The sequence below is a fragment of the Apodemus sylvaticus genome, chromosome 2 (assembly GCF_947179515.1).
Source record: "Apodemus sylvaticus chromosome 2, mApoSyl1.1, whole genome shotgun sequence".
Lineage (NCBI taxonomy): Eukaryota > Metazoa > Chordata > Mammalia > Rodentia > Muridae > Apodemus > Apodemus sylvaticus.
Window position 1 is genome coordinate 151017010 of NC_067473.1, and position 24158 is coordinate 151041167.

The following is a 24158-nucleotide window of genomic DNA, read 5'->3' on the forward strand; positions in this document are numbered from 1 at the left end:
GCAGTGAAATGAAAAAGTGACCCCCACAAGGAGATGAAAACCAGGGAACACATTTTTATAAATAAAATTGACTCCTGAAACTCCCGCTTGTGAGAGCTAATTTTAGGCAACCAGCTCAAGTCCCAGATGGTGATTAAGTGTGTTCAAACCGGTATTTACCACCATAACAACTAGTTCCTTAAACATTTCATGTTGTTGTAAATTGTGCAAGGGACAATAATAGCAGGATTTCATATGGATTAAAAAATACCCTGTAACTCAGCCAAGAGGACATGGTAAACCTGGTGGCGTTCTGCACTGATTGCCTCACGCCTTGGGCAGGAAACTGATTATTGGTAGCAAGGAGCAGTTGATTTGTGTGGATTCAGATGCGTTCTCTAGTTAGAATAAAATCTGTTGGTAACTTCACAGGTCTTTACCATTATCTTCATAGTTAACATAAGAATTTGAGCTGAAAATTAAAGCACACAAAGAAAAGGCTTTTTTTTTTTTTAATGTTTCCCTGTAGCAATTTAGGACCATGGGGTCAGAGTTAGGATGGGACCTTTTCCATATTTCCAAATTGCCAGAGAACTGCAGGGTCTGAGGTGCTATAGTCTGCCTTGCTTGACCTCACAGCGTTTTGGAAGGAAGGGGCTCTCTGTGCTATGGCGATCTTCCCTGCTGAATATTTTGTAGAAGGCTCTCTCCACAGTCCGCAGCAGCTCTGCGGCTGTAAACACAGCCGTGACTGCTGTGTCCAGCAATGAGCAGGCCGGTGTTTGTTACCTCTTTATTAAAACTGATGGAGCAGGCTAGAGTCCACAGGCCACAGCTTCCCGACTCCTACCCTGGATTTGCTTATGGGTCCTGACTCAGGGCCTCTTCTCTCCATTTCTATTCCAAGTGCTTAAGCAGTCCTTCTAAGATGGCTCTAATGGGATGCACACCCTTGGGAGAGAGTCTGAGTAATAAATAGCGTCATCGCTTTTGACTTTAGTTTCCTGAGTCGCAGCTTCCCGTCTTTCTAGCCTCACTCAGTGCGAGCAGCTGAAAGCCTGTCACGGAGCTGGATCCTCCCCAGTGGCCCTGGGGTCAGGAGAGGGTCGAGAAGTCGATATCCTGCAGATGCTCACCAAGGCCAAGGATGAGTACACCAAGGTGAGTCTCCTCTTCCTGTGGTGATACCACGGTGACAAAGACGGCCACTGAGGACAGCGGGGAACGTCTGCAGAGCAGGAGCTGGGGTTTGCCTCTTAAGTAAATTACAGGGAGCCTAAGAAATCAGTATCTGTCGTACGGATTGTATTCAGTTACAAGGCCTACTAGATTTACAGTGGCAACGTGTAAACCAAATTCATGTCTTCATTGGTAAGGTGAGCCTGTAATCCCAGCATTTGGGAAGCTGAAACAGGAGGATGGTGAGTTTCAGACTAGCCTGGACTACATAGTGAAACATTTCATAACTCAAAACATGAGCCCCAGCAACAGGGCTCGGTAGGTAAGGACACCTGCCGCCAAGCTTCACGGCATGAGTTTGGTCCTTGGAATCCACATGGTGGAAGGAGAGAACCAACTTTCACAAGGTGTCTCCTCTTCTCAACTCCATACATGTGCTGTGGTACTCCTCCCCAAGGAATAAATAAAAGGTAATTTAAAAAGTATAAATCAAAACAAAAGGCATAAAAGTAGACTTGAACAGACAGAAGTATATGCCCTGTTGTGTGTGACTGTAAAGATGTCATTTCTCCTTTAGTCTGAATATTTGAGGCGATTTTAAATAAATGCTGCTGTTTTCTTCTTCTGTTCTTGGAGCAGACAAGCTGATGATAAAGGAAAATAGACAAGAAAGAGTAGTGGGCTTGAGCTGTAAACAACAGTTACAGGAGGTGGAGTAGGGACCGTGGAGCAGGCTTTATTTGATGCTGAAGGTTGGTTATGAACATTGAGGGTGCTGTGGATTGTGGGTGTTCATACACAGAAGCTGGATGGACCAACAGAATAGGTGAGGCCGGAATTAGATGTAATTATAGATCACGTTTATGGTATAATAAAGAACTGTTTCAGCTCAGGTATACAAATGGATTATTAATTAAAGAGTGCTGAGTCAACTGGTACCCATTTGGAAAAGTACAGAATTCAAACTGTACCTCAAACTAAATCCCAGGATAAATGTCAAATATGTTAGAAAATTCAGGTTCCAAAAGAAAATGTACTTGGATCTCTTTGCAATCTAGAAAAAAATAAATCTTCCTAACTGTGCCTTAAAACTCAAAACAAATTAATTTTAACTATATAAAAAATTAACGTTTTGCAAATTAGAAAAACCCAAAATGACGTTTTATAACAAATGAGAAGAAATATTCACACTTAAAAACTAGGAATGGGTTAAAATCCCTAAAAATTGAAATATAAAAGATTAACACTCTAAAAAATGAGCAAAATAAAATAAAAGAAGGAAGTAAAATAAGCTTAGATTTCGAAACTGGGTAAAAAATAAGAAAATGTACCTGAATATTACATTTTGACACAATTAGAAAAGTCATGCCTTCAAGTCACAGTGTTTGAACAGTCTCAGTAGATTGTACTTTAAAGATGAAAAGAATACAAATTAGGAACTTAATTCAGTAGTCTTGTTATTAGTAGAAATGTTGACCTTATAATTTTTCAGCTGTTACAGATACAATAAATGAAAAATTACATTAGTGTGCCTGGACCAAACCTTGACATTAGAGAAGAAAACCAAACTAAGTTAAAGTTACATCCTCAGTATTAAGTAGAGATAGCAAAATTAGTTCATGTGTTGTTAAATAAAAACTACAGACTTCTGACTTCCTGAAAAGACTCAGAAATGATTGACACCCAGCAGCAGTTGGCACCTCTGTTGCCCTGGGTTATTTCCTGAAAAAGTTCCTGGTTGCTGGGCAAATGGGATCCTATGTCATGGGCACTGCAGCCAGCTTACAAGAGAGCCAGTGGAACCCAGCAGCAGTGAGGACAGAGTGCTGGGTGTGGAATTGTGTATAGTAATCCATCATATCATGGTGAGGATGAGAGAGAGAGTGTGGACCAATTCTACCAAAAATAAACTATTGCTATCTTGTTTTGAAAGTACTCAGACACCAAACCTGCCTCTGACACTGATGTTTGAGTGCTCTCACACATACATGCGTGTATGCACATGTGCACTCACACACACACACACACACACACACAGAGTCACAAACAAGCCACAGATCACATGTGAAGGTCAGAGAACACCTTTCAAAAGACAGGTCCCTCTGTCCTGTGGGTTGTGGCTTCTGGGAACAAGCTAAGATCATTGACAAGCCCAGGCATTAAACCCAGGTGGCCGGTGGCCAGGCCCCTTTCTCCCACTAGTCAGCTCATAATACTCCCTTTGTGCATTCTTCTTGGTAGTGAGCTCTTGGGGTCGTCAGACTTGCTATCACATGGTCTTTGGGGTATTCTCTAAGCATTGGAAACTAGTGTTGCTTCCTGAACGTGTCTTCCTGCCTTTCCTCCCCTTCTGCACCCATCCAAACAAGGTGAGCCCTTCAGGGTCCTCCTACCCTGCATCACAGGAGCCACGCCTGGCCTTCCCTGCTGGATGGAAGGCTCTCCTATTCACATCAGTCACATTCCATAAGCCCTGTCCCATCTGTGCTGTCACCTTTCATGTGTGCATATAAGTATGTTAGAGTATGCAATGTGCAGATCATTAGTAAAATAGGTCTGGTATGAAGAAGTGGGAAATGGAAACAGTAATGAAAAAAACCCACAAGATTTTTTTTTTCCTCAGAATTCTTCATGTGAAGTATATCTCCATTATTGCACATACTTAAAGAGACATAGTAGAGATGTAAAAGAATCCCATGTCTCTCGATAAGAATTAAACAAAGACGTCTGAGATCCTTTTTGACTCTGGAATTTGGTGGGGAGTTCAGTTTTATTTTTAAATTATTTTTTAAACTTCAATTAAAAAGTACAATTTGTATAAATGAAAGCATGAGGTTTTGTTACACATACATGTGGAGTGGCTGGATCAAGTGAGTGAGCACACACTCACCGTCCATGCCTGGCATTCCCTACATTATTATTATCTTACATGCTTAGCATTCTTGTGGTGAGAACACTTAAAATTCGCTCTCAGCCCCTTTCACAGATGCTATTATTAGCTGTAGTCACTGTGGTGTGCATGGATCCTTTGAATTCCCTGTCCTGTCTGGTGTCTTATGAACATCCCCACAATAGCCTGCACCCCAAGCCTCTAACAGCCACCGTGCTCTCTGTCCTTGGAGGTCTGCTTTCCTAGAGTCCACGTGGATGTGATGTCACATCATCTACATCTTTCTGTGTGGGATTGATTCAACACCTTACCCTCCAGTTTTATCCACGTGTGATCACAAATGACAGAACTACTTTTTTTTCTTTTTTGAAAATTAAATATCCCATGCATGTGAGTGTGTGTGTGTGTCTGTCTGGGTCTGTGTGCCTGTGTGATTTTATTTATTAATCAACCCACGCATTTAAGTGACCCATGTCTTGGCTGTTATAAATGATGTTTCAGTAAGCATGGAAGTACAGATGTCTCTTGGACATAATTGTTTCATACCCTTTTAGTTATGTGCCCAGAAGTGGGTTGGTAGGCCTTTTGGTAGTTACATTTTTATATTTTTGAGGAACTTTCTACACAGATTACCAGCAGTACTGTGCCAGTTGCTTTCCAGCTACACCAACACTTTCTTGTCTCTTGCCTTTTTAAAAAATTATTTTTCTTTTATGTCTGTGTGCATGTGTACCCAGTCCCCACAGAAGTCAGTAGCAGGCATCAGATCTCCTGGAACTAGTGTTATGAGTGCTGGGTCTGGGTACCAAAGCTGGGTCCTCTTACCCTTTGAGCCATCTCTTCAGACCTCTTGCCTTTTTGAGAGTGCACATTCTACCTGGAGTCATGTGAGGTCCCATTATAACTTTGATTACCATTTCCATGATGATCATAAGTGCCATTTTGAGTCCAGACTGTGTTTTGCAGTTAAAAAAGAGAAAGGGTAGAAGATCTAAGGAGTGATATATACAAGAGGCAAAGCTATGTCTCAGGGTGCAGGAAAGGTGAGGAAAGTCTGTTCTTTGCTTAAAATAAAGTCATTCTATAGAATTAACACCCACCTCCTTGTAAGCAGCAGAGAGGCTAACAACTCCTCTGGCTGGCATTTTATATGCCGAGTATCTTACTGTTCTGGCCTTGCCTTGCCTGCACTGCCCGGTGCAGCGACACCCCCATCACGCTCACACAGGAGAAGAATGCAGAGATAACAGTTCATGATTCAGCAGCAGTTCCAAACTCTCTTCAGTACTAATGCCCAACGCTAGCCAAGGAGTTGACAGAGCTCAGGAACTGCAGTTTAGACTTTTGTCTAGGTGATCTAACAGATGGGCACAGGGGCAGCCAACCCCAGGCCTGCTAGCTATTGCCAAGACCTGGGAACCCCTTGGGAACTATGGGCTCCCGAGGTGTGAGATGATGCCTCTCTTTCTCATGCTTTTCCGGATGTGGTGACAGTGCTTTCAGGCCTGAGGCCTTGATTGGCAGCTGAAGCAAACGCTATAGTCTGCAAGGTGTACAAAATAAGCCCCGGCATTATTGCTAGACACTTATGTTATGAATCCTACTGTTAGCAGTTGCACGGTTGGTTAGATTAACAGGTGATAATGAGTCAGTATTTGAAATGATGAGGCTTGTCTCGTCTGCTTATGAAATTCTAATTTGTAGTGAGTGTCACAGAACACTTCATTTAAATTATCCTGTTTATGCAAGAAGTCATCTATTAAATAAAGATGGTGTTAGCAATTTTTAAATCAGTGGTTTGAGACAGCTTTGCATTTTAGTTTGTAGACCAAAAAGGTTTAGGTGCTTAGGTTAAATATTTGTAGCAGTTCCGCATATTCTACTCTAGATATTTTATTTCCATGATTGCTTACCATTGAAACTTCTTAGCCTGGTTGTTTTTAAACTATGTCATCTTAAGTAAGCACATAGCTTTGCAACTCTCCAGCAGTGTGTGAATCCTTGGGGCTACCTGATGGTGGTGGTATTTCAGGGCACTGAGTTACACACTAAAGCAAATGTGTAGTTAGTTTCTACTCAACTATAGCTCCCATCAGAAAGTTAGCATAGATTGTCCTTCATGCATGGAAACTTATTCTAAAATAGCCGTTTACCAATTAGATAGACAAGAGCAGGTAAAAGCGCTAATGCTTCTCTTATTAACATCAAAAATGAAGTTTTTACATTTTTCCATTCCAGTGTAAGACCTGTTCTGAGCCAAAACAGATGACCAGTTCTTCTGCCATCTGTGACAACCCTAAACTTATCAAACCTGTCCCTGTGAGACCCAGCAGCAGCCAGAGGCTGCAAGAACCCATGTCCAGCAAGGTAGGAATCCTCTGAATTTTGTTTTGTCTTCTGTTTTAAAATATTTTTTATTTTTGAAATTTAAGTATAATTACACAATTCCCTCTCCTTTCCTCCCTCCAACCCTCCTTTCGTAAGTTCCCCATACTTTCTCATTCATGACTTCTATTTCTTTAATTCCTAAATACTATATATTCCTAAATATCTAAGTAAAACTTGTTCAGTCCATGCTCTGTTATGTATATGTATATAGTGTTGCTCACATGTACACGTTGTCAGGGTGGCCATTTGGAGTCAGATAACCAGTTGGTGTGCTCTTCCCTGGGGAAGACTGTTTCTCTTGCTTTCAGATCTCTTTATTTGCTGGAGTTGTTTGTCTAGGAGCGAGGCCTCATGGGATCACCCCCGCCATGCCAGCCTGCCTTCTGCTTGTGTCAAGTCAGTCTATTCACAATGGCTTGGGAATGAAGCCATCCTAAATGACAGTGGATAATGAAACATGGTGCATACACACTGTGGAGTACAACTCAGCTGTAAAGAAAAATAAAATGTGTAGGTAACTGGGGAGAGCTAGAACAGGTAGTACTGAGTAAGGCGGGCCAGACTCAGAAAGACAAATGTCACACAGTCTCTCTCACTGATGCTCCCGGCTCCAGATCTCAAAATCTGAGCATGAAACCTGGAGTGACTACAGACCAGGAGACCCTCCGCCTTTATCTGTGGCTTCTCTGGTGTTCTCAAAGAGCTTTGCCCATGCTCTGCAGGGAGGGCCTGCAGTGCTGAAGGACACTGTTCATCCGTGATGTGTAGCACCGACATCCCTCCTGGGGACTGTCACACTTACCACGTGCTGTGCGCATGGCTCATGACAAGTGTTGGTGAACACAGAATCATAAGCCACTGGGTCTGTGATCTTCTAGGCCCCTGGAGGAGGAACCACCGTGGCAGTCCACTATGATAGAAGTTTTGAGCACACACTGCTCTGTTCCAGGAGCAAGGCCAGGCACTGCGTGCAGCTTAGAGCGCCTGTTCCGGGTTAGCACTGGGCCAGGATGTCGTCTATGCCCCACAGGCCTGTGGTGCTATGTGTGTTGTGTGTTGTGTGCTATTCAGAAGAGGCAAAAGTCACTGATTAGCAGGGCCCATTATTGATTGTAAAGGAAATATGTCTGTTCTTTCATCATAGTTCTTCCTAAGTAAAGAGGTATTTTTCAAGGAATTGGGTTAAATAAGTTCCAAAAATGAACATGAGCCAAAAGATATAAAATAGTTTGCCCAATGTAAATCATGTTTTGAATTCTTAAAAAAAAAAAATAAGGAAGTATATTCTAACTTATTTTAGCTTTTTATTGCTTTCCATGAGAATATTTTCTTTCATTTTAGTAGAGGAAACCAAGTAGCTTTAGAATGGGGCTCATGTTCTCAAGCAGAACATGCAGAAAGAGGCAGGGCGCAGGGGCAGGAGGGCGGGAGCGGCGTGGCAGCCAGGCCGGGGCACTGTGTCTACCTGGGCCTGGCACATCTGATTCGAATACCCTTTTCTTTCCAACCTTGGCTTTCTGTAGTTCTCTGGAAAGCAGCCAAGAACCTGCGCTCCTACATTCTTCTATTTTCAGCGCATCTTATTCTCAGCATCCCTAGATGGACCTGGCTGGGGAGATGGGTTACCATGAAGACAGGCAGTCTTCCGCTGTAGAGTATAGTTTTACACGCTGATCTGTGAGCTGCAGACCCCTCAAGGATCGCATGCATGTTTTATCAACCGTCCTGGGGAGGGGAGGGTGCTCTGAAGATGTTAGATGTTTCAGAGGTGGTCTCAGGCTCTCGAAGGTCGTAAGTTTCACCTCTGTCACTGGTCCTTTGTGAATAGAAGAAGCCATCAGTTAGCTGAGTTACCCTTCACGGCCTCCCCCTCCCATAAGTGAACTGTGTGAACCTATCTTGGGATATCTGTTTTCCCAGACCTTGGACCCAGAGCCCCAGCACTTATCGTTGACAGCGCTATTTGGGAAACAAGACGGAGCTCCTTGTCAGGAAACCATGAGACCAGCCCGGACCTTTGCGCACCACCATCACCACCATCACCATCACCAGCAGCAGCAGCAGCAGCAAGAGGCGCTTCTAGTTCCTCACGGGGTTGCATGCTCCCTGCCCTGTGAGGAGCCCAGGAAGCTCTCACTCCCAGTGGAGAAGCAGCTGTGCCCAGCCATTCAGAAACTCATGGTCGGGAGCATGGGGCTGCACCGCCCGGCACAGCACCCTGAACAGTGGCCCTGCGAAAGTGGCAGCCTGAGTCCTGCAGGGGGAATTCCTCCTGGTCCTGCCCAGCTGTGGTCCCCCTGGAATGGTAGGGCTGTGTACTGCACACAGAGCCCTTGCAGAAGCCACAAGCTATTAGAGCAGCTTCAAGGTGTCCCTGGGGCAGTGCATAAGTGTAACCCCTGTGTGACTGCCAGTCCGGCTGTGGCCGCTCGGGTGGCTCCGGGCCCGAGTGTGGCCCAGTCACAGCTGGTGTATTTCGGCGGCCCCCTTCCACCTCCCGCACCAGGGCCTCAAGCTCTCAGGAAGGAGCAGGGCACACTGCCAGCACACACGCTGTCAGTCTCTGGCAGCCAGGAGAGCAGCCCCACTGTGCTCCCTACCCAGGAGCTGCTAAGAAAGCTCCAGGTAGTGCAACAGGAGCAGCAGGCAGCCCCCCGGCCAGCCTTGGCAGCCAAGTTCCCTGTGTCAGCCCAGGGATCAGGGACAGAAAAGCCCTTGGAAGCCTGGGTCAGCAAGACAGCCAGCATGGAGAAGCAGGCTCCTCTTCTGCAGGTAAATATGGACTGGGGAGACGGCTGCTCTAGTAATCCAGTGGAATCTGTAGCTGGCTGCGGTGCTACAGGGAATGTGTATCACGTGGGTCTCCTTTAGAGCAGCTGCACAAAGCCCCTGGGGTCTCTGGCTTTCACCTTGTCTTTTTGCCGGGGTAGAGAAGCTTGTGTGTGCTTACGGTCGGCCTGCTGCTCCTCTGCCATTCAGAGAGAGTGTGTTTGTAGAGTTGACTCCTTATGTCATGAGGCCTGACCACCAGCCCAGATGTGGGAAAACACCCAGTCTTTGACTATGAAGACCCATGGCAGTTATCTCTAACATTTTAGGATGAAAACATCTGGCTGACTCCTGGTTTTCACCCTGTGGTTGGTTTTTGCTTGCTCATTGGCCCGGTGTGTGGTTTTGAGTGTTTCCTACATGTTAGTGGCCACTTTTCTACACTGCCAACAGTCATGCAGGTTCTTAAAGGAAACAGAAATAACAGTAAAGATACTATTGTTTTTATTGCCTTCTAGGTGAACAATATTATGAAGACCAGGCAGGAGCAAGTGTAGCACCCACAAACTGCCAGAGAAGGGAGCAGTGTGATTGCTAGAGCTAGTGTATCTTTCTGGGAGGAGAGTTGTCTCTGCCCACCAGCTACCGGGACAGTGAGCCAGGCTCTGCTGACCGGCTGCCTGTAACGGCAGCTGAAGGTCTGGCCAGGTCTGTTTCAGAGTGGCTGAAAACATACCTGCTTTTAAAGATTGGAAAGTTCCCCCTCCTTATTTTATTTATATTTTATTTTATTTATTTAAAACTTAATCTTTTTGACTTGTTTTATCACATTGCTCAGAATAGGTCCTCAGAAATTGTTCATGTTTTTTAAAAACAAAGGCCGTGGGCATCACTGTATATGTTTGGGTATGTGAACATGTCAGGGTGTTCTTTTTTATTAAATCCCAGATGCGAGTGCCTTCTGTTGGAAACCGAGGCTCTGTCCTCTCTCATTGCAAGGCAGCATTGATTCCATTTTTAAATGTCTGCTTTTCATTTCTCTCTGTTGATTTGGAATCAGAAAACCAGGGTTAACAATCAGACCTAAGTTTCTACAGATACAGTTCTCTTTGTTTTCAGTTCACAAATGCCAGGGACCAAATAAGGGAAGTGTGCATTCTGTGCCCACGCTGTGCTCCTGCTGCTGCTGCAACTCCTCCCTTTGGGAGCATCAGCTCTTAACACCTCTCCTTGGGAGATCAAATAGGGAAAGCTAGGAGAGACAACAGCCTGTCTTCCTCGGCCATTGTCTGCCCCCAAAGACACCAAGAGAATGATGATAAAATTACAGCCACTTCTAGATTGCTGCCTCTACGCTTCTTTCCCGTGAGTTTTAGAGTACTTGGAGGCTGAGAAACAAGATGCCTTTTTGTTACCTGACTTAGAGACACATGGCAGCTGTAGGAGTCAGTCAGGCCTAGTTCAGAATGTCACTTGCGTAATTGGGAAAGCCATTTGAGAACTTGGTTTTAGACCTGCCAGCCAAGAGATTAGATTGACTCAGCAGACAGATGGGTCACAGTGTTCCACGCTCCATGTGCCCAGACCTTACCCTTCATCCCAGGACCTACCCTCACCCTGTCCCCATGCTCATGAGAGCCAGGAGAAGCAGAAAGCATGCTCTCTGTAGATAATTAGAGAAGGAACAGAAGGGACAAATGCACAAATCACAGTCCCTCCTAGTGGCAGGGGAGGTGTCTCCTTGAGCCAGAGTGGGGAGCTGTGTGTACCCGAGCGTGTGTGTGATGGGACGTGGGTCAGGGCAGTGGGCAGCGGTACTGGCTGAGGAAAGCCAGCAAACCTAATTGCATGCTGCCTGAAAACTAAACTCCCGCCCGGGGGCTTGGTGTCATGCACAGAGGTCTCGACATCAGCAGCTGGCTCCAGAGCTAGGTAACAACCACTGAGGAAAGTGCCGAGGGTAGACAGGGATCGACCTGCCAGCCTTTCCCACCCACGGCATCCGAGCACCCATCACCACCACCATTGTGAATGTGGCCCTTCATCTCGGGAGCTACAGCTTGTGGGCTGCTTCCTAACCCTGCCTTGTGTGTCTTTGCTGTGAGCAGACCGTCTCACCTCAGTGTGTCCCCGCCGCAGTGGCTTTCTGCTCACGCCCTCTGTGGTTTTCACACAGTCTACCTGTGCCCCACTGAGGGAGACAGATAAGGGGCTCATGGCCCTAGGAGGCCAAGAACTTCCTGCTGCCCCCTCCAGCCTCCTTCTGCCCCTGCAGAACTGGGACTCCTCCTCCGTGGCCAGCAGGCCTCTCACCAGGCTGCAGCTCCAGGAAGCACTGCTGAACCTCGTCCAGGTAAGACTGCTGACCCGCAGTCGGGACCAGGGTGGACTGAGTTATCTGATGTCTACTCTGTAGAGTGCCGCCACCTCCCCCAACAGCTTCTGAACTCAAGTCACTGGATGATATTTAGAATATTACTTGGGGCCTGATATATCTCAAGCCTTCAAGAGATTTGTGACTTGGAGGAATGAGTAAGGCCTCCTAGGTGCCAGCAGCCAGAAAGGAAGGGACCGTTTGATGAAGAATGGACTGACCAGGGCACTCTGGGAGCTCACTATTGGGAACAGTCGTAGAGCCATCTTGGGCAAGCTTCAGTCTTAAGCTGTACCAGCTATGACTGCTGTCAATGTAGTCAGCTGTGGTTTTGAGACCCGCTGCTGAGAACAGGGTGGAAATGCTAGGGGGCCTCGTCAGCCCCTGCCTTGAGTGTCTGCTGTACTGTGTGGTCACTCAGGCTGCACTATTTTAAGTTTAATAATGCTTACAAGAAACCCTCTTATATGGACCAACGAGATCAGGTGAAGGTGCGTACCACCAAGCCTGACGGCCCACATAATGGGAGAAGAGATTCCACGTGTTGTCTTCTTACCACGTGTGCATCATGGCATCTCCACATTTGCACACACACACACCCGTGCACACACAGATACATAGATGCATTCACACAAAATAAATCTATAAAAGTAACAGTTAAGACCCTCTTATTTGTCTAATTCCACAGACAAGGAAACTGAGGCTTGTGTTTGGTCTGGTGTTATGCTGAGACTGGCTGCCGTGCTCCCATCTCCTCCTGTGTGTACTTTATAAATTAATGTTCCATTGTATAGCGGAGCATACTCCCGGGTGAATGATAGGCCTTGGAAAGGGTAGTGCTCGAAGCCACACAGAAGCAGACACCTCAACTAGTGTGTTTCGGAATCTTTGTAGGCCGCCTTGAAGGTATTTGTAGGCGCTGTGTAATCACCAGGCTGCTGCAGGAGACCAGGCCAGCCTTTGTGTTTCTGGTTCTCCAGTTGCTGTTTAATCCCTATTACTGAAAACATTTCTAAGATAACATGTTTTAGAAAGAACAAAAACGATGGGGCTGGGAATGAGCATCTGTTTGGCAGGAGAATACAGTCCGCTACGATTGAGCCTTCCCAGTTTAATTATATCACTAAGCTTAAATATGCACTAAGATAGAAATTCTTATAAATAAGGTAGCCTAGGCATGGTAAGTTCATGAGAATTTAGAACAACTGCCTGCAAATTTCATTATCAGAACAATAAAAAATGTAAACATAAGTTTAGGTGTTAACGATGGTTGGTTTTCTTGGCTCATTCCCCTCCTGTCACATTACCCAAGGCTGTATGTTGTGACTTAGCCATTCAGTCCTGTGCTCTCCAGTCTCTGTGTGCGTGTCACACTTCTCCATGGCTGATTTGGTATTCCTGATATACTGCTAAAAGTGACTCAGGGCATCTTTGTAGGAAAAGCAGGAATAATCTCTTTATGCATAGTTTGAGCATGCCGCTGACTGGTGTGGAGAGGGAATAAGTCAGAGAGGGTGAAACGCAGGTGACTGCAGAAGCTTCATTGCGTTTGAGTGGGAGGGGAAAGCCTCTAGCGTTCATCAAGAACACCACTGCTCAGACCCAGAGTTCCCTTCCCTCCCTCCTCAGACAAGAGCACAGAGACTCCCTATCTACTGCTGTTCATTTGCCAAGGCCAGAGACTTCCCACAGGTCATGGGAAGAACCGTGCTGGCTTTGGTAAAGTACCAAGAGCCACACTGTGGGTGAAATCTCAGTGGATGCCTGAAAAGGTAATGCACAGATATTACCGGCAGCCTGCAGGGTGCTTAGGAAGGACCATCCAACTCGCTAACTCCTACCCTATGGCCGAAACACTGCAGCTCAGGCCTGGCCTGGCCTGGCCTGCACACAGCTCAGCTAGGTTCCACGTGGCAGGGCTGCTGGCTGTGCTGGGTGTTCTGAGCACATGGCCTTCACATATGGACAGCTCTGCCCCAGCCTCGCCTCCAGCCCCCGTGCATCCACACTCACAGGCCAGCCAGCCGCCAGCTGTCTGCACCGACAGACAGCCCAGGTGGGGAAGGACAGCTCAGCTCCACGCAGGCAGGAAGTGCTGGCTTTTGCTATTCAAGTAATGGTCCCTGGGCCTGCTGGCTTTGTTTTCCAGAATGATGACAACTTCTTAAGCATAATCTATGAAGCCTATCTCTTCAGTGTGACACAAGCAGCCATGAGAAAAGCCACGTAACCAGCTACATGAAAACAAAGACTGAGAACTGATTTTCCAGGTTCTTCATGTGAACTGGTGTGACCAAACACATTTATGCCTTTTTAACAAAGTATAGTGATACAGAGTAAAATGTTTTGTACTGTCTGCTGATGTCTGGGGCTTTTGTTCCTTGTTTTAAAAAACTCACACCCTCCCTTTACTACAAACTGAGTAGCTAGATGGTTTGTCCAGGTCATATAAGATTGAATTTTTCTTCCATTTATAAGGCCATTTTAAGAAGAGTAAGGTTTTTCGGGGGAAGGGATGTTCTCAGAGCTGTTTATTCATAGAATAGCCCAGGGTAGAGAATGGAAGTACCCAGTGTTGGGCTCTGTGTGCCATGGTGCATGATAACCACCAGGGGGCAATATTACCCCACAAGTTACCTACTAAGGGTTTCCTGTGATTTTGGAAGCAATGAGGACTTTTCTTTAACAGAGTTAGCCTTTTATTTGTAAAGCTCCATTTGGCATGTTTGATCTGAGCCTTTGGAGGAAGAATCTTTCTGAAGACATTTGTAGCCAGCTTTCGTCTAGAAGGTAATGGTTCTAGGTGTCGACAGTGGCCCAGGCTTGAAGCAATACTCGGTTTCTCAATTCAAGTTGGGGCCCAAACAGCCAGCCCTGGCTTCCAGACAGACCCAGTTAGGAAATGCCACGTGAGAATGGGTCGAAGATTCTCCGAGCTCTGTAGAGCTCGCTGCTGTATGCTGTGCAGAGAGACCAGAAGCACAATCCTAGAGGAAGCGGCAGAGCCGCCTTGCAGTCCCCAAACAGTGCGTGTGGGAGCCAGCCCTGCTGAGTGTGCACAGTGGAGAAAGCTTGTTTTTACTGCCTTAGTTATTCCTGGATCATCAAAAGATCTTTGGGTTAGCGCTTTAAAGTCGAATCTTATTCTTTCTGTGGAGAATTTAAAATGGAGGCTGGGAGTCAGGGTACAGGTCTCCTTACAGCTTCTGATACCGGGACCAGGGAGCTTTTGACCCTCGTTCCCGTCTCCTAGCAGCAGCCTGGGGCTGCTGGGACACCACCTCGCCCTTGGGAGGGCATGCTTTCCCCTAAGGAGGAAAGCTGGGCTAAAGAGGGGTCAGCCTCTGCTCATCTGAACAGCACAGCGTATATGGACTGTGTGGGCCTCGGGAAGGGGTGCGTGCCTCCCACTGCATCCAGCACTGTGCTGAACTCAGAGGACTCTCCCCAGCGCTTGACAGTGAATACACACAGCACTAAAGTCTGGTAAGGAGGGTAAAGCAAGAGCCGGCCATGGTTCTGCGGTCCAGAGCCAGGGAAACGTGTCACTTGCCGGTGTGTTCACTAAGATCGGAGCAGCATTCAGCTAGGGTGTACCTCCTCTGTAGAGCACACACATGATAGAGCCTAGCGCACGAGGCTCTTGGTTCAATCCCTAGAGCTTAAAAAAAAAGTTATTTGGCCAATAGCTAATCTTTAAAATTAATCTGTGAGGGCTGGGAATGTGATTTGGTGATAAAAAAAAATAAAAAGTATGGAAAACACTTAAAACTCTATACTGGCACATTTAACCTTCTATAGCCAGGGGGACATAAATTTCATTCTTAACATTTCTAATGTAGGCTGGGCGGTGGTGGCGCATGCCTTTAATCCCAGCACTTGGGAGGCAGAGGCAGGCGGATTTCTGAGTTCGAGGCCAGCCTGGTCTACAGCCTGAGTTCCAGGACAGCCAGGGCTATACAGAGAAACCCTGTCTAGAGGGGAAAAAAAAACCAAAAACATTTCTAATGTATTTGAGGCAATGAATGGCTTCATTTCATAAAATAGTTTCCCTTTCTTCACATGAATAAGTAAAACAGCCACCACAGCCACCACAGCAGAGCAAGCCAGAACCCCGAGGTCAGAGGACACAGCCTTTGCAGACCAATGCTACAGTGATCTGTTTTGACCAATCAGCATGTTCTTCAACCACTGTAGTGAGTCATCTTAAAGGCAATGGGTGGGTTCATTCAGACCAAAGATGGCCACCTGCAAGATAGTCAAGGTGGATGGCCGGCCACCTGCAGGTGGGGTGCGTACTGCCTCACCTCAGCAGGTGCTTCTCCAGAGGACGTGGGAAGAGACAGATCAGGGGTTTTCTATAGACCCCCCCCCCCAGGACGGAACTTCCTATGTAAATCAGCATTTCATCTTCCCTGATCCTCCTCACCTCGAATCCAGGATGTCAGCCCTCACTTCAGGGTCTCTGCCCCAGCAGCAGTTTTAATCTTCTTGAATTTTGGGGGGTGGGGGGGTGGGAGTGGGGGAGGGGTGGCTAAAGGCAGCTTCATCCAGTACAGTCACCTTGCAGAGCCAAGGGAGTAGAAGGTGGAGCAGAGTGGAGTCCCCTGGCCCCGCCTTAGGCTCCTAGGCAGGGCGCCTTGTTTATGAAGTGAGAGACTTCACAGAGTCCAGAGGACTAGATTGTCACGTCACGTCACGTCACCGCCCAGGGCTGCATGCCAGCCATTGGGAAGGAGCAACAGCTTCCTACCACCACAGTGGCAGCACATGCCTGAGGGCCACCTCGCTGTGCTCCTCCTGCTTCATTGATGCAATGGAAGTAGCACTGTCCCTTCTTTAGGAAGGGCCTCCGTGGGCCGCAGTGCTGGTGTCACATGGATGGAATGATGCCTGCCCCCAACTTGCGGAACGTTTCAGTCATCGTGGCAACAAACCTGAGTCGGAGCCACTTAAAGGATGAACAGTCTGCCTTGGCACAGTTTCCCAGGCTTTAGTCCGGGGTCTCTGTAGCTCCTCCAACGTGGGGGTCCATCAATACGAGGCAGAAGGCCACAGTGGAATGGAGCTGTTTGCTTTGCGACAGCCAGAAAGCAAAGAGATAAAAAAGGAGACGAGTGCTGGCTAGATACAAGTCAGCTTGACACAAGCCGGTGTTATCCGAAGGCAGGAAAGCTGAAACAATGCCTCCATCGATGCAGCTGTAGGCATTTTCTTAATTAGCAATTGATGAGGGGTGGCCCAGTCTATTATGGGTGGGGCCACCCCTGGGCCCCGGTGGTCATGGGTCCTATAAGAAAGCAGGCTGAGCAAGCCGTATGGCGCAAGCCAGTAAGCAGCACTCTCCGTGGCCTCTGCATCAGAACCTGCATCAGGTTCTGGCCCTGCCCGAGTTTCTGTCTTGGCTTTCTTCAGCGATGTGGAACTGTAAACCAAATACCCCTCCCCTCCCCTCCCCCACCATGCTTTTGGTCATGGTGTTTTATCGTGGCAACAGTTACCCTAACTAGACAGGGTCCTAGTATTCCCTTCAAGGGCATGCCTCCAAATTCTTTCACACTATCCTCTGCCTCCTAGTAACATCACATTGCAAATCAAAGCTACAAGCACCATTCGACTTACTAAGTCAGAGAAGGCCGTGCTGTTCAGTAACATATTGGCTCCAAACCTTCTGAAGACACGCCCCTCCACCTCCCCACATAGACCAGGCAAGGTGGCCACTGCGATGGGAAAGACACTGTGTGCACATCTCTACGAACTGCCTAGCTTGCCGGCAGCCCTACTGCTCCTTAGCCATTTGCTATTTGCAACCAGCTGTTTCCAGCCTTTTCAAAAGCTAGGTCTATAGCTAGCTCCAAACAAGACAAACCACCATCCGTCAGGCTCAGGGGACATTGCGGAAGACGCGGCAGAAGCAAGCAAGAGCCACAGAGTAGAGCGAAAGGCGACAAGACACCACTGTCTGAACTTGACACACATCATCCGGCCATTCACCCACAGCTAGAGGTACCTGCACACCCACCCAAGACTTCCTCTCATGGAAGAGGGGGAGCTCACGGGCCCCACCCTTTACCTCCGAAATAATGGCTACGGTCGGTAGGCTTTGGGAGGGAGGAACCACTTTGATGTCTTTAGATGTGACCCATTGCCGAGCTCACCAGATTACAACAGGTGGTTCCAAATCCATGGGCGCACGGAAGGCCCTGCGATTTCCAGGAGTCAAAAAACACTGACTAGACAGTAACTTGGACTTGTGGGGAAAAGGGTTGACAGGGATGAAAGGAAGGTGGGGGTGAGAGTGGCTGGCGCACGGTGCATACATGTGTGACATTATCTAAAATCAAACTTAATTCATACAAAGAGAAATCCCAGTACATAAAGTATAGAAAAATTACCATTAAAAAGAGAGGAAGACCCAGGGCATTGGTGGCCCAGGCCGAGGAAGCTCCCAGGGACACACATTGGTGGTGGTGGTCAGCTTTTACACACAAATCAAAAGACAGTGTGCCTCTCCTCACCAAACTCCAGTCCTGGGTACCTTAGCCGTCCTGTTCTCTCTCGTGGGTGTTAAAGAGAGACCACCGTTTTTTATATGTTGAGTTGTTTGCCTGGGCCCTGTGAGTGGTACTAAGGACGGGAAGGGTACATAGAAAACAAGCACCCAGGCCCAGTCTTTGCCACCTTCAGCCATCAGCCAGCACAGGTGCAGAGAAGACAAGCCTGAAGGGGCGCTCGGGGCTGAGGGCACACGGGGCACACGGGGCTGAGGGCTCCAGGTCACGTGGCCAAACCCACTGCTCATTCACTTATAGCACAGCAGCCTCCCCCGCACCACCACCACCCCAAACAGTGTCTGCTTCATCTAGACATGGCTGCCCTCCCTGGTTTCAGAGGCATCAGCTTGCTTCCCAGCTCTGGAGTATTGAGTCACTGTTAAGGTTAATTTGTCATCGGCAGCCATGCTCTGTCATGTGAAGCTGGCTGGCTGCCCATGTTGGTGAGCCTCCCTGGTGTAACTTGCAGATTGCGAATGTTTGGCACCCTAACCCTCTTACAATTAGGGAGCAAGAGGAGAAGGGCGGTTGGTTACAGATTCTTAGTAGGTGTAACCCAACCTTGCTTATCCAGACAGATTTTCACCAAATTTAGTTCTGAATAATGTCTTCCAACAGCTTAGGGATCCACACAAAATACACAAATAAAAACCGTGTGTGCAGACTGTGATCTTAAAACACCACGGGGCAAAGAAAAGCAGTCCACTGTTGGTAATGAATGGGGTCCCGGGGCCAGGCAGACAGCATGGGGTGGGGGAGGGGAGGGGGGCTCTGCGCCAGCTCTGAATGCAGCTTAGGCTGAGTCCGGAGCTGCTGCAGATAGAAGCGCACTCAATTCAAACCCTGGCAAGTTGACTAGGGGCATGACAGATTGGGAGTAAAGGGTGCTCTAAATAGGCAAGGGAAGGCGTCGTGAACCAGTGCTGACGGTGTCCCCAGGAGTGTGAGGACCAAGGGAAGAGCCCAGAATACTTGTGAAAAGGTCGTGATGAGCCTCCCAGTCATTTAGGGAGAGTTAACTGGAGCCCATCTCCACAGACACTGGGCAACACAAGTCCCGGCATTCTCTGTGACGTGTCTTAGCAGCTGTGCACACCTACCAGCCACTCAACAGGTAGCTAACTCCTGTCAGAGATCTGTCCTTACCCCCACCATCTGTCTGGTATACATAGCACACTGGCACCTACGTCATTCCAGGGCTTGAGACCAAGATGGCAGGCTCAAGATCTGGGCTGTCATGAGCTCCTCACACCAAGGGATGCGGTGCCAGGTGCTGCGTTGAGTGAGAATGACCTGGATCCCACCTGTCTCCCACCTCATAAGTACTGGGATGAGGGTCTGGGGTTTGGGGGGTTCCTGAGCCTAGAGTTGACACAGCTCACAGCACACATGATTGCAACAGCAGTCCTTGTCACAGCAACTCCTGGTCACAGTGCTTCACTCAATCTCAAAGGGGACACATGGTCCAGCTCTTCTTTGTCACCACCCAGAGTCCTCTCTTAAATGGCCCGTGTGACACTTTTATATTTAAGTTTATTCCAGTTGTGTTCTTCCAGTGTTTCCAGGGACAGAGAAGGGAGCTTCATACAATCACCATGATAATGAACCCTAAAAAGCCAAGGGGCTCCATTCTGGAGCAAGCCTCGTGTTTCGGGCCACGCCCCATCAGATGCTGCCGACTGATCTATGTCAGACAGCGGTATTAGCTGAGAGGCAGCCATTGCTGGCTTTGGAATTTTAACAGCTTCCTGTTCTCCTCACTGCCTTTCCCAATCCTCCACTTTACTCCCAACAGGTCAGAGTGATGTCTCCATGTGGCCTCAGGTATCCAGGAAACACGTCTGCCTTTCCACCTTCTGGGAACAGGCTGTTTCCCAGCCTTCTTACCATACAGAGTTTGAACCCACTCCATTCGCCTGTGGCATCAGTATGCATCCGGCCTCTGCACAGGCTGTGGGTGGCACTGCTCACACTCGCAGTCCAGGATGGAGGGAAATGAATTATAAAACTATCATCGGGGTAATTGTTATTGAGCCTGAGATGTTGTGAGGCCCATGAAGCAAATAGGAAGTGTGGCGAGCGTTCTCAGAGGAGGTAATACCCGGGCAGCCCCTGAGGAATGGGAAGAGCAGATCCAAGGGGCAAGGGTTGGTGCTCGAGGCCTAGAGAGGAAGGCAGGGGGCAGTCAGGTGTTCCACGTAGGCAGGAAACAGTACAAAGCTGTGTGCTGGAAGTTAGGTGGGACTGAAGAGAGCAGTCAGGACTTACAGACAATGAGGCCATGCGCGGATTCCAGGAGAAAGGTTGCTCAGCTCCTCGCCTTTCCTCCACTCCCTCACAGCTGAGGAGAGGGAAAGTGCAAGAGAGCACAAGCAGCTGTGACCGTCGGACATTCGTCCCTCTCTGTGAGGATGCGTCCAAGGCATTATGGGAGGCGGTGGAGTAACAGTGCTTCATGGTTAACTTTGTGACCATATCTGTTAGCTCCATTGCTTTGAGCCTCCACAAAGGCTCAAAGTTCGCATCATGGTGACTGCATGTGGTAGAGGAAGATGCTGTGGGATAGAAACACACAGGGAAGACTCAGGGATCCCAATATCCTCTCGAAATGTACACCCCAATAACCTAACTTCCTCCAATTCTACCCTATCCTCCTAAAGGCTCCCTCATCTTCCACTGGCATCAAGAGAATGGAACAAAACCTTTAACAATGGCCTTTTGGAGGCCATCTAAATGCATAACAACAGTAGTGATCCCAAATAGGAAAGGATGGTGGTAGTTGGGTGCTGTTTTTGTTTACTTGTTTGTTTATAAAGGCTTGAGTTTTTAAGATTTAGGAAACAAAACCGGCAAGGTTTCGTCCTAGATCGCCTGTAGCTAGCGAGGGAGTAGTCACTGACACCAGGTGTCATGCCTTGATGACTAAGTTCGCGGCACTGAGCCAAAATGAAGAACTGCTGGCTAGCACTGACAATAACAGCCGGCATCAGGTGCCCAAACCAGGCAGTGTTCTCGGACCTCCCTGTGTCATCCGGCCACCACCGAAGTCCTTCTGGGTGTGTTGCCTCTCATTGTGCAGCTGAGGAACCTCAAGGCCAGAGTTGATGTCCCCTCCTCAGCAAATCACTTCCCTCAACCTCTGTAGAGGCAGACATGTTCTCCCCAGGGTGCCAATTGTCCTGGATGGAAGCAAGAAGCAGAGGCTGGCCTGGACTTGAGTAACTGGAGACCACACAAGTCACCAAGACCAAGAGCCTCCCCAGAGCTAATGATGGCAGAACAGGATGGGTCACAGGAGCGAGGGGTCTGAATTCTCAGGCCCAGTCAGACAACCTCCCAGGGTCTGGTCCTGACATTCTGTGAGTGCATATCTGATAGGTGCTGGGGACCCTGTGATGGTCCCACTGCTCAGTAAGCCCTTTCTGGAAGTTCCCTGCTCCCTCAGATGGGGGCCCGTGTGTTTCTCAGTTTCCCAGAAGGCATTGTTACAGGTGCTGTAACCCTTCCATCTGCCCTAGCTGCCACTCCCTCCATTATTCTTTTGTTTCGGGACCTGGAAAGGAGGACTCTGGAAGATGAGGACATCTCTACCCACCCCTGCCTCCACCTTGATGCCAGTAAGGTCTTGTCCTGCTGCATATGGACAGCCAAGCACAAACAAATAGCTTCTTGTGGAAAGGTCACAAGATATACATCTTGTCTGCCCATTTTTGCTGATGGACAGCTTCCTGACCTTGACTCTAAACCCACACACACACACACACACAAGCACATACATACCTCAAAATCTGTTTCTCTGTTTGAAGAATAAGGTAGAGAGGACTTGAGAAGAAACATAGCTCTACTGATTGAGACTCCAAGATCCATGAACTAGGTAGTCCAGTACCGCACGGATGCTGACATTAGACAATTGGCAGACCAGGAAGACGGCCTGGTGCCTGGCTTAGGAACCATGTGGAGCCTCCCGGAGCTGGCTCGGTGCCCTACTCTGATGAGGACAGGAATGACTCATAAGTTCTACAAGTTAGGGATGCTGAAGAATGAAATCTCTCTTCTTGGGTACCATCTTGTAGTCTACCCAACTGAGATGCTTCTAAGTGTCAACTGTCTATGTGACGACACTAGCTATAACCTTGGACTGTACTTGGGGAACAAGGACAAATGGTCACTGTATGTACCACCATAGACACACAGCCACACATTCAGCCCTAGGGACTGTATCACTCAGTCATGAAATTAACACTAGCCTTAGAGCACCTGCCTGGAAGAAAGCAGGCTGCAGACAAGTAGCTCCCCTCAGACAGGGAGCCTGACTGCCAGCCAGCCAGGCTGAGACTCTGCTTTCCCGGGATGAAAGTCAGGTGGTACAAATTCTAGGCACACTCATCTCTGCTGAAGGAGACTTGAGCCACATGTGATATTTTCCAGTCTTCACATCTAGCCTTTCTCCGCTTGGGCCTCACACCTTTGGTTAAGATATAAGGTTAGAGAGATCACTGCCAACGGGAGAGTGGGAAATGGCCGTCACCCTCTCTCCACCACCACCCAATGGCAGCCGCGCCCTCCCCCCCAAGCCAGGAAAGGGACTCCTGGGAGTTCAGTGGGTGGCTTCGCATTCCCATCCAGCTCTGCTGTCCGTCCTTGGGATCTGAAGACTAAGCCTCCCTTGGAAAGCCTAGCGCGAAACCTCCATAAGCAGGCTGTGTGTGGGCGGTTCTAAGCCAGCCCTGCGCATCTGCACATGGGAGCAGCTGAACGGCGCCTGCCTACTTCTCTCCATGCCTTTCCTGTTCAGCTTGGTACAACTGTACCACCTTGGGCATAGGTGATTGGTAGAGTGTTGAGTGTAAGGAAGAATGTCTCAGACACCAGCTCAGTGTGGAGCTGTATGCTGCCCAGAGACACAGCTTTGGGGTGCAGACACAGCCCTTGGTGCACCTTCAGCCCTCTACAGCCTCCTTTGGACTGGGCCCTTCCCAGACACCACACACCTTTCTCCTCCAGCTAAAGGCTCCGCCATTAGTCAACCCTTGGAAGTCTGGGTTTATTTATAAAGCTGCTGCTTCTCCTTCTGGCATCTAAACACACCCTACAGGCATTAATTAAGAAAGTGAGCCTACAAGGAGAGTAGGAGAAATTTGGGGATTCTTTAAAGAGCCAGTTCCCCCTCTCCTAGCGCTTTCTTTAAGTTCTCAACTTCCCCAGAACACAAATAGACAAAGGTGATGACACCACACATTCATGCCCATATATACAGGCGTGTGAGTGCACAAACACACACACACACACACACACATGCATACGCACACATGCACGTGCACACGCATGCACGCCCACACACACACTTTTCCAGGCTGTTTCCAGCATCCTTCACAGAACCCTTTATCACTGTTGTTCTATTGTCCCTAGCTTTATCACTGATGGATTGGTACCTACCAGCTCTTCCGAATGGATGCAGTCAGAGGAAAGCAGTGATCTTGCTTGTCATCTTGCATGACCCTTCCCCTCCACTAAAAGTTCCACTTCAGAAAGCCCTACACACTCCCACCGCTGTCATTCCCCTGCTGTAGAGAAGTGACCTTTCACTTTTCTGCCCATGAGGATGGGATAGGTACACAGAGAGGGGTTACTACCCAGGAGGGTGATCCAGGATCTGTGGCACACTGCCTCTCTTTCTGGGGCTTCCTAAACAGATGCCACCACCTGGGTCCCTTTAACAATAGAAACTTCAACTTACTGTCCCACAGCTTTCGAGCCCAACCATCCAGACCAAAGCACCAGCAGCTCTCTCTCTCTCTCTCTCTCTCTCTCTCTCTCTCTCTCTCTCTCTCTCTCTCTCTCTCTCTCTCTCCCTCCCTCCCTCCCTCCCTCCCTCCCTTCTCTCTGACAGCTGGCAGCCGACAGCTGACATTCTTTACTTGGCCAGTGCCCCCAGCTGGGTCCCTCCCTTAGCTTTTTCTTTAAGTTCTCAACTTCTCCATAACACAAGCAGACAAAAGTAATGATACACACATTCAGGCCCATT

At 48.2% G+C, this 24158-nt stretch overlaps 1 protein-coding gene across 4 annotated transcripts in view; it reads left to right on the plus strand.

Moving 5' to 3' along the window:
* Dcp1b (decapping mRNA 1B) overlaps nucleotides 1-13935 on the plus strand; it is a 39359-nt gene extending 25424 nt beyond the window's left edge. For 3 of the 4 annotated variants that reach the window (XM_052174691.1, XM_052174692.1, XM_052174693.1), the window contains 5 exons: nucleotides 1011-1140; nucleotides 6287-6415; nucleotides 8357-9208; nucleotides 11382-11558; nucleotides 13729-13935. In XM_052174691.1, the coding sequence (XP_052030651.1) occupies nucleotides 1011-1140; nucleotides 6287-6415; nucleotides 8357-9208; nucleotides 11382-11558; nucleotides 13729-13809 (1369 nt within the window). In that variant the 3' untranslated portion in view covers nucleotides 13810-13935. The remainder of the gene's footprint in view (nucleotides 1-1010; nucleotides 1141-6286; nucleotides 6416-8356; nucleotides 9209-11381; nucleotides 11559-13728) is intronic. The other variant, XM_052174694.1, reaches the window with a different exon arrangement.
* The last annotated feature ends 10223 nt before the right edge of the window (nucleotides 13936-24158 follow it).